The 10,507-nt window shown below is 36.1% G+C and overlaps 2 protein-coding genes across 2 annotated transcripts; one reads left to right on the forward strand and one right to left on the reverse strand.

Moving 5' to 3' along the window:
* Positions 1–1,230: 1,230 nt before the first annotated feature.
* On the forward strand, positions 1,231–2,582 carry LOC119663872. The gene is made up of 4 exons (XM_038073472.1): positions 1,231–1,296; positions 1,417–1,452; positions 1,811–1,829; positions 1,915–2,582. Exons 1-4 carry the CDS (start codon positions 1,294–1,296, stop codon positions 2,487–2,489), a joined length of 633 nt encoding a protein of 210 aa, XP_037929400.1. The 5' UTR covers positions 1,231–1,293; the 3' UTR covers positions 2,490–2,582.
* A 429-nt stretch (positions 2,583–3,011) lies between these two features.
* Positions 3,012–9,647, reverse strand: LOC119663871. The gene is made up of 4 exons (XM_038073471.1): positions 9,578–9,647; positions 8,221–9,483; positions 4,752–8,145; positions 3,012–3,078 (listed from the first exon to the last, which is right to left on the reverse strand). The coding sequence occupies exons 1-4, from the start codon at positions 9,645–9,647 to the stop codon at positions 3,012–3,014; spliced, it is 4,794 nt and encodes a 1,597-aa protein (XP_037929399.1).
* Between the last annotated feature and the right edge of the window lie 860 nt (positions 9,648–10,507).

Raw genomic sequence — 10,507 nt, forward strand, 5'->3', positions numbered from 1 at the left:
GTGAACAATTTTTAATTTTTAAAATCAAATAAAAAACAAAAATTTAAATAAAATATAATTTGTAATTTCACATAAACTCACTGTAAGTATATGGAAAATTAAGTAAATATATTTAAAATGATAATTGTAATTTTTGTTTTGTATTATGTAGAAGCTACTGCGTCAAGAACGATTAATTGACCAATGTGCTGCGAATGCAGTCATTCTAAAGCAAGGGGTAATCAGCTGTAGTCATGTAGTCAGCTGTTTCAATTGGAAAATTTTACAATTCAAACTGAGGAGGATTTAATTCAATTTAATGAAGAAATCACTGCCGTTGAAGTAGTTGTAAGTTAAATTATATATGTTTCTTACTTTCAGTTTCAACTTATTAATATATTCACATGTAACAATTTTACTAATTCATACATTTCTTTTCATCTATAACGTTATTTATAGACTGCATCAATGAGACGCGTTATTAAAAAACAACCAATTACGCGAAAAATTTCCTGGAATTTTGGAGAATGGTACCCAAGGCAAGAAGTCCTTAAGAGCGTTAGAGAATGTGACAGCAGCACTTTTTGGTATGGTATATTGTACATAATTAACTTTAGCGTATACAATAACATACTTTTGTATTTACAGATGCTTTAAGTACAGATGGTAAGCCGGAACAAGTGATCAAGTCGAGTCTGGAAATCTCTTCAAGGTGTTAGTAACAATTTCCAGAAAAATATTCATCTATATAAGTATGTTATATTTTTTTATGTTAATATTAATATTTTAATTGTATAAAACATAAATATAAAATATAATTTATTCAAAAAAATTTATAGTATTTTATTTAAAAATTAATAGCATAGGTAAAATTGAAAATTTAAGCGAACATATCAGCGCTGATATGTTGCATTACAAATTCGAAAAGGTAAGCTAACATGTCAGCGCTGATATGTTCCATTACAAATTCGAAAAAGTAAGCGAACATGTCAGCGCTGATATGTTGCATTACAAATTCGAAAAGGTAAGCGAGCATGTCAGCGCTGAAATGTTGCATTACAAATTTGAAAAGGTAATCGAACGATTCAGCGCTTGCCCGCAATGACATGCACGTGTTAAAGTAATTAGGAGTTTCATTTGAATAATCAGCGCTAGGCATTACCATTCAGCGCTGAGGGAATCGATTCCCTCAGCGCTGAAAGTCCCGCTGGGTAAATGCCGATCTCTACACGAATACAAACAAAGGAAAGAGAATGTATACAGACAATGTAAATGCAAAAACTTGAAAACTTCAGTTATTGTTGAGCAAACACCATGGTGAGTCGACGTATTTCCTGTTATAAGAATGTGTTTAACGTGTATTTATAGTTAAAATAAAATTTATGTATAAAAAAGTGTAAAATATAAACTAATTGTCTAATTTTAATTTCTTTTCAGAATCCTTGGAACACCCAAGGCCATTGCGGCTGCTCCGTAAGTAAAATTTATTTGTAAATTTGTTTAATTACGTATGAGCCTTGCAAAATGCTTAGATATGGGATGAAAGCGTGAATAAAATAAAAAACGTTAGTTGATATTTTATTTTTGGTATTTATTTTATATAGTTGTTTTCTATATAAATATTGAAATGTTGGCAATATTTATGTGGATGGTAACTGTATTAAATCAATTAAGAAAAATAAAAAGCAACTAACACTTTTATTCTGTTCATGTAAGATAAATAATAATTTAAAAAATATTACATATTCTAATAAAAATTATTAGTTCTTATTTGATATATGTTTTTGTTTAAAATTCAATTTAATAAAAATTTTTTATTTCATTTTTTTAGTGCCACCAGAAGAAAATATGTAAGTATCATCCGTATCGAAATTTTTAAAATAAATAAATAGTAAATAAAAATAAAAATTTATTAATTATAACTTTACATTTCAGATAATCAACAAAGGAAAATTATCGCAAAACTTAGACGCGTTTTAAGAAGCCGCACTTGTGGTTCACCATATCAGCATAATGGGCTACAACAACACTATTGTGTGCCTCAATTTCAACAGTCCGGACCGCAACTTCATCAGTTCGGACCGCAACTTCAACAGTGCGGGCCAAACCGTCTGCAATTTCAACAGTTCGGGCCCCAACTTCCGCAACACCAACAATTCGGGCCGCAACTTTCGCAACACCAACAGTTCGAGCCGCAACTTCTGCAACAACAACAGTTCGGGCCGCAGCTTCAACGATGTGGGCCGCAATTTCAACAGTGCGAGCCAGCACCATGGTATCACTACCAAAGTTCACCACAGTGGCAATGGGTACCGTCAGTTGCACTGTACGCAACCGCAGCAATACCATCAGCTGCACCAGCAACACCCTCAGTTGCACCAGAATCAGCATCAGTTGCACCAGCAACACCATCAGTTGCACCAACTGCAGCAAGAACAACCACAGCAACAATAAAAGAAGAGTGGAATAGTGCAGCAGCAACAGCAACAGTAACAATAAAAGAAGAGTAAAGTTATGTACTTACTTACAGCTGAGCTGGAAAAGAATTTAATTATATTAAAATTATTTTAAATTATAATTAATATATAATATTAAAATATAATATCTGCATTATTATTATTTATAATAATAATTATTAATAATAAATAATTAAATAAAATTATTAACAGAGTATTTGATTTGCTTATTTAACTGGTTCAATTTGAATTTAAACAAATAAAATGGAATAACGAAGTTCTGCATTTGTAAATGATGCTATATACGTACATACATACTACATAGATGCAGTATGTCAAGTATGAGTTTACGCAAGGAAATAAAATTCACTTTTTTAAGTTATAGTCGCAAAAACACTGCTTTTTATTTAAATATAAGGATTGTTAAGAATCAATTTTCAATAATTATTATATTGAGAATGTAAATATAAAAAAGAATTCGGTAGTTTGTTGTAAAATAAACGAAATCTACAACAAAAACAAATCCCACATCATTTTCAGACTCAAGTAAGTGATAACACAACTTGTATTTTACCATTATTTTGCATTATTTAAACTATGTGCGGTAAATTTACCGTAATTGGTGCCTTGCGTTGATTCTTGCCTGATATGTTGATATATAATTAGTTATTGTTTTCTAATTTTTTTAATTTATTAACTTAAATATCAATATTTTTTAATGTAAAATGACACAGTAGAATAGTCCAGGTATTATAACCGACACTTGACGAAAAAATGTGTCACAGCTATTAAAAATATTTTACTAATGTGTAAAACTATTTATAATATTTTAAATCTAGCTAAATACGAGAGTAGATTAGAACCGAAGTATAAAATTATCGTTGAGACCAACTTTTACAGCATATACAAAATATGTTATAATGACGAAAATATGAAAATACTGGAAAATTTTGATCAGGATCTATAATAGAGAACTTAGGGAAGAATATATTGTTGTTGTTTCTTATATAACAGAGCGGCGGGCCATAACGCGAAATAAACTCTTTTCAAGTGTTTTTGATAGAAATGTATTGTATTTTGCCCAAAATATTGTTAAGTAATCGATGTTATAATCTTGCATGAGACCTACCGGAGTGTGGTTTAAGGCAGAAGTCTAAGCAGAAGCACTAGGAACTCGGTTTATATAAGGAGACCCAAAAATATTAGAGTAGTTTGGAGTGTCATTTGATAAAAAATGCGAACATATTTGGCAATTTAAAAGCAAAAGTCGCGGTTTAAATATTATCGCCATAATCACTCAAAGCACAAAGCAAATGTTGCTAGGATGCTAGAAATTCCATAAAAAATAATATGGCTGTAATATATCAAAGATACAACAAAGGACGATATTTAATACTTAAAACATTATATGACACTGTTTCCATTGAATAAAGTTTGTATTAGGGAACTTTATATTATTTGTGCAAACAGTTACTTGACAAAAAATAAAGTCAAAAAGTGATGTTGGATTTGTTTTTGTTGTAGATTCCGTTTATTTTACAACAAACTATTGAAATTTTTTTTATATTCATATTCTCAATTTAATAATTATTGAAAATTAATTATCAAAAATCTTTATATTTGAACAAAAAACAGTCTTTTTGCGATTATAACTTAAAAAAGTGAATTTTAATTCAATGTGTAAACTCATTCTTGACATACTGTATATAACTTAAAACCAAAATATATGTATGTACATATGTATGTAATTTATTTAAGCAATTTGTAAATTATAAGCGTTTTTATAATTGGGTTTTATGATCTTTATTTCAATTTCTTTAACACAATGTAAATTATAAACGTTTTTAGAATTGGGTTTTGGTTTCATTTAATTTATACAATTGAATTTATACAATTTCGGTTATTGATTGTTTAATCACTTTTTTATGTGTACCCGTGTGTTGACACGTTCGCGATCGAAAAACAAGAGACAGCATCAAACCAACGGAGTTTACTTGCAGCCCAAAAAATATAACAAAAAAATTGCTCATCTCGAGCGCAAAAACAAAAGGCAATAAAAACAAGACTTAGAACCGTTGGTTTGATTACATCTTATACAGGGTTAGTTAGATAAATTAATTAACCATATATATTAACCATATAAAATATTATATATGAATTATATAATATATTAATTATAATAATTTAATTATACAATATATGATTTAAAATAAATTAAAATATAATAAAATATAATATATAAATCATATAACACATCAATTATAATAATTCTACAGAATCCTACAATATTAACAATTTGACTTTAACCGCTCTAACATCCCGCCCCCCTTGAAAGGATTTTCAATTGGTAATAGTGCGAGTTTGTGGATTGGACGCCGTATTACTCCTTTTGGGGTTTGCACATCAACAACACGAACCAAATTATCTGGACCCCTGATGCAATGCACGATTCGGCCCATCAACCAGCGTTGTGGAGGCATATTGTCTTCATGGATTAAAACCAGAGCCCCCTCGGTGATGTTAGATTGTTCTTCTGTCCATTTGGTGCGTATCTGCAGCTCATTCAGATAGTCTCTAGACCATCTGCGCCAGAAGTGATGTTTGACTGCGGTTATACGAGACCATTTATCAATTAATGAAGCAGCTTCATACTGAGGACTTGGTTCAGATAAAGTTTTGAGCGGCCCACCGATAAGAAAATGTGCTGGCGTTAGCGCTTCATAATCGCTCGGGTCACAAGAATGAGGTGTGATTGGTCGCGAATTTAAGATAGCTTCGATTTCAATCAGTGCTGTTCCAAGCTCCTCAAAGGTGAATCGAGTATTTGATAGTGTTCGATACAGATGGCCTTTCGCGCTTTTTACAGCCGCTTCCCATAGACCTCCAAAGTGAGGTGCTCGGGGCGGTATAAAATTGAAATTTATGAATTGGTTGCTGCAAAAGGTCTGCAGCATCACTTGATTAGACTTCTCGAAAAACATTCTTTTTAACTCTGCTAGTTTGTTGTTAGCCCCAACGAAGTTCGTGGCGTTGTCGCAATAGATGTCTGATGGTAACCCTCGTCTACCGATTAACCTTTTCAGTGCTGCAATAAATGCCTCCGTAGATAAGTCTGACACGGCTTCTAGATGAGCTGCCTTTGTAGACAAACAAACGAACACGGCTATATAGGTCTTATATGGAACCCGTCCCCGAATTCGGAGATACGTTAATATCGGACCGCAAAAATCTACCGCAGTACGCGCGAATGGACGGCTTGGAGTGAGGCGTTCGATTGGGAGATTACCCATCATTTGATTAAGTAGTTTGGGTTTATAACGCACGCAGTGAATACACGAGTGCACGACTCGGCGTGCAATTTCTCGAATATTAATTATCCAGAAGTTTAGTCGAGTAAGGGCAATTAGTGCTTGTGCGCCTGCATGATAGTTGCACAAGTGTATATGCCGAACATAAAGTTCCACAAAATAACAGCCCTTCGGCAACAAAATAGGGTGACGTTGGCCTACTGAGATGTCACTCAGCTCGAGGCGACCTCCCACCTTTAGTAATTGATAACCGAATACATTGTCCAGGAAGGGATTTAGATGCTTTAATGTACCTTTGGCTGGGTTCCCTCGTTGTAGGCGTTGTATATCAATTTCGAAGAATTGCTGTTGGATGACCCAAATAATACAGTGCAATGCCTTTTGTAGCTGAATAGGTTGGAGGGTACATTCTCCGTTCTTCAATTTATTCTTGGTTACATGATAAAAACGCTGTACCTGCGCTATTACTCGTAGCATCTTAGTGTATGAACTATATCTTGACAATACCTGTAATACGTAGTTGTCTTCATTTGTGTTAACGAATACAACCTTTCGCGTCTCTTTATTGACTTCTTCCATATCCAGGTTGTGACATTTCAAATGCGGCCAGTATTTATCAGCGAGTAACAAAAATTCCGGCCCCGTAAACCAACAAGACTCTGATAATTGGCGGATGTTACAGCCGCGCGACACAACATCTGCCGGGTTGGATTGGGTAGGAACGTGTCTCCATTGCCCATTTGCGGTAATATCTTGAATTTCCGCTACTCGATTGCCAACGAATGCAGACAGGGTTGATGAGTGCTGCTTCAACCAATGTAATACAATCTGTGAATCAGTCCAAAAAAACGTGTCACCCTTAAATTGCGCAAATATTGGTTGGACCTTCTGATACAGTTTGGCAAGAAGTAAGGCACCACAGAGTTCTAGTTTAGGTAGCGACTTCCGCTTTATAGGTGCCACACGGGATTTTGCAGTGAATAGCCTGACCGTCACCTTACCTGATGTGTTTTGTGATCGGAGAAATATACAGCAACCATATGCGCGTATTGAAGCGTCACAGAAACCGTGTACATCAACCTGTTGATAGTTTATGGATAGGCAGTATCTCGGCACCTTAACCGATGAAAGCGTTGTAAGATCTTGAATAAATGTTTTCCAAGCTGAGTGAAGATTTTGAGGGACTGACTCGTCCCAGTCCACACGCAAAAGCCACAATTCTTGCATCATAATTTTGGCTACGAGTATGATCGGTGCTAGTAATCCAAGCGGGTCGAATAATGAAGACGCAAGGGATAAGATGGTGCGTTTTGTTACAATATGACCTGGTTGCGCATTAAACGAAAATAGGAAAACATCTTGCATTTGGTGCCACTTGATGCCTAGAGCGCTGGTGACTGTATCTGTATCAAGATTCAAACTCTTTGTTGTAGTATCGCTGATGAAGTCATGATGGTTTGAATGCCATTTGTCAAGATCGAAGCAACCCTTCTGTAGAATGGCCGTTAACTGATGTCTGATATTGGTGAGTTGATCAATGGAATCTGCTCCACCTAAGAAGTCGTCGACAAAGAACGATGATTTAATGAGTGCAGCGCCTATTGGGTATTGTGTTTCAAATTTGTCCGCCAAATACTGCAAACTCCTGGTTGCTAGGAAAGGTGCTGATGCAGTACCATAAGTGACTGTATTCAACTCGTAAGTACTAACAGGATCGGACTCCGTATCTCGCCAAAAAATATATTGGAATTTTCGATCTGGTTCATCTATCAGTATCTGTCGGTACATCTTAACAATGTCAGCCGTCAAGGCATATCGGTGCAAACGAAATTGAAGTAGCAACAGGTATAACTCCGGCTGAATTGTCGGGCCGACCAGTAGAATATCATTTAATGAACGTTGCGAAGTTGTTGAACATGACGCATCAAAAACCACCCTCAGCTTGGTCGAAGTGCTCGACGGTTTTAAAACACAATGATGAGGGATATAATAATGAGGTTCGTTGGTTTTCGGAGTCTCAACACGCGTCATGTGTCCGAGCTCTCGATATTGTTTCATGAATTCTTGATAGTCTTGCTTCAGTGCACGATTAGATGACAATCGCCGTTCTACAGAATAAAAACGGCGCAAGGCGATATTGTGTGTCAAACCAAGACAATCTGGTGAATCTTTGAATGGTAACCGAACGACAATTCTTCCCATCGCATTTTGGTGAACCGTTTCACGATATAATGACTCACACGCAACATGTGCTGGTGACCATGATTTTGAAGCCGATTGCACTTCCTCTATCTTCCACATCATTTCTAATTGATCGGAGACTGTATCTTCAACTGATAATAGGCATTTTGCTGCTGGTGATGCAAATGGCTGACCCTTGTACTTGCCAGATACAATCCATCCTAATAGTGTTTTTTGAAGTACTGGAAGATTTTCACCTAGTTTGATTTGACCGACAGACAAAATATCAAAGAAACTTTCAGCTCCAAGCAAAAGATCAACGCGCTTGGATTTAAAGAATTGCTCATCGGCGAGAGGTGTATTTGGTGGAACCTTCCACGACGATATATCGATTTCAGAACTTGGTTGATATGCGATGTGATTCGTAATACCAAAGTTTAAAGCAAGTTCAAAATTTGAATGACGAGATTTGATTGATGTGAGCATCTGATACTTAATGTTGGTCAACGAACTACCAATACTGGAAACATGCAACCGATGTTTATGTTTTGCTAAACTAAGCTTCTTTGAAAACTCCTCCGTTATGAAGTTGACCTGAGAGCATGAATCAAGTAAGGCTCTACCCACTTGATAACTTCCCGATGAATCCTTCACTAAAACCAATGCCGTGGCAAGAATTATTTGCTCGGCCGATGACATATTAAGATGGGAATGGCTGGCAACGTTGTCGTTGGGCATAGCAGCGTGTTCTGTGCGTCGTGATGATCCCGCGCTCTTAATATTCGTTGGCAATTGCGAATGATGCAAGAGAGTGTGATGTGGCTTTGCGCAAACCTTACATTTAAACGTTGATGTACAATTAACCACATGATGGCGTGGCGATAAGCAGTTTATGCAGAGTTTTAGGCTCTTCACCTTTTCAAACCTTTGAACCACCTCCAGTGCCTTAAAACGATGACAATTCTGTATTAGGTGTTCATTGCTAGAACAAAATGAGCAAGAATTGCTAGATGTAGATGCAACAAATGCGTATTGTTTTGAGCGTCTGTTAGTCTTGGAGTTAAGACTATTAGGTTTACGTTGTGATGATGACTGATTGCCGTTTCCACTGTCAAGTGATTCGAGAAACTGGCAATGTCTATCCAACAATTTTGAGCAATCTTCCCAACTGGGTAATGTGTCAAAGTTACGCGATTCATTCCATTTCCTACGTGTAATTGCGTCCGTTTTTTGCATGATTAACGAGATAAGTAGAGCCTCACATATTTGTTTCTCTGTACCTAGCGAACAGAGTGAACCATACAAAGCGGATGCATTGTTTACCAGACTACGGAGTTGTTGGCTTGACTGACCCGATACTGCTGGTAGATCAAATAGTGTCGCGATATTTTCGGCGAAGATTAGGCTATTATTGTCATAGCGCGATTTAAGCCTATCCAGAGCCTTTGGATAGTTTTCATTCGAAATAGGAAATGCCTGTACTGTCTCTAGAGCTTGACCAGTAAGGCAGTTCAGCAAGTGATTAAATTTTTCAATATTTGTGAGGTATATTTCGCGATCTATGTATGATTTGGAGAAACGAATTAATAAAATTGTTATAATCCGAGTACTTACCACTGAATGTAGGTAATTTTAACAGTGGTAATTTTTTACTTGAGGTGGGCATCATTGCTGTTACGTCTAGCACTGATGCATTGTGGGCCTCTTCCTGCAGTTGAGACATGATTAATATTTTGGTGGAAACGTATAGGTCTTCTAATTCATCTCTAGCTGAGTCAGTTGCATCTAATTTCTCGATCAACGTCTGAAAAGCTAAGATTTGTTTAAAATATGATTCTAAAATACCTAGTCGACATTTCAGTTCTGGTTGTGAGAGCGAATTACTCTTTCCTTTGACGAACGTCTTGATCCTTGAAATGCTCGCTTTCGTCGAGGCTCGCTGTTGTTTTAGTTCTGACAGTTCTGCCGTAGTGGTTGGCTCTGCCGTTGCCATTGAAACAATTGTAGATACTTGAGAACAGCAAGGGATTTGACGAAGTCGAAAAGTCACAATAGCAGCAGCGAACTTTCCGAAATTGAACTGCTCTTACGGTGGTTGTTGTCAGACGCGACGTTGACGAATCCGCCCACTTACTGATTGGAAGCAAATATTAACCAGTAATCAACAAGTAAGTTAACTTGTTGTTGTTGTTGTAATTGTTCAGCGTGACCTTGATGCGGACACGAGGTTCTATTTGGCGCTTAGCAGAACCTAAGCCGAGAACCATAGAATGCACAATAGTACACACGTACGATAGTATATAGTATATATGTACAGATGTACGATATTATTAAAGTTAGCACACTTTAGATATATAACCGTTTAGGAGCAATACTCACACGAGCACATTATGGTTACAAATTAACCAAATACAATAAAAGCGAAAGTATGTACAATCAACAAGTAAAGATAGCTTGTTGTTGTTATTTTAACTGTCGAGCACGACCTTGATGCGGACACGAGGTTCTGATTTGAGGTTAGCGGACCTAAACCGAGAACCACCAATTGCACAAGAGTATATACGTACGATAGTACATATGTAA

The sequence above is a fragment of the Teleopsis dalmanni genome, unplaced genomic scaffold (genome assembly GCF_002237135.1).
Source record: "Teleopsis dalmanni isolate 2A unplaced genomic scaffold, ASM223713v2 unscaffolded_contig_1022, whole genome shotgun sequence".
Lineage (NCBI taxonomy): Eukaryota > Metazoa > Arthropoda > Insecta > Diptera > Diopsidae > Teleopsis > Teleopsis dalmanni.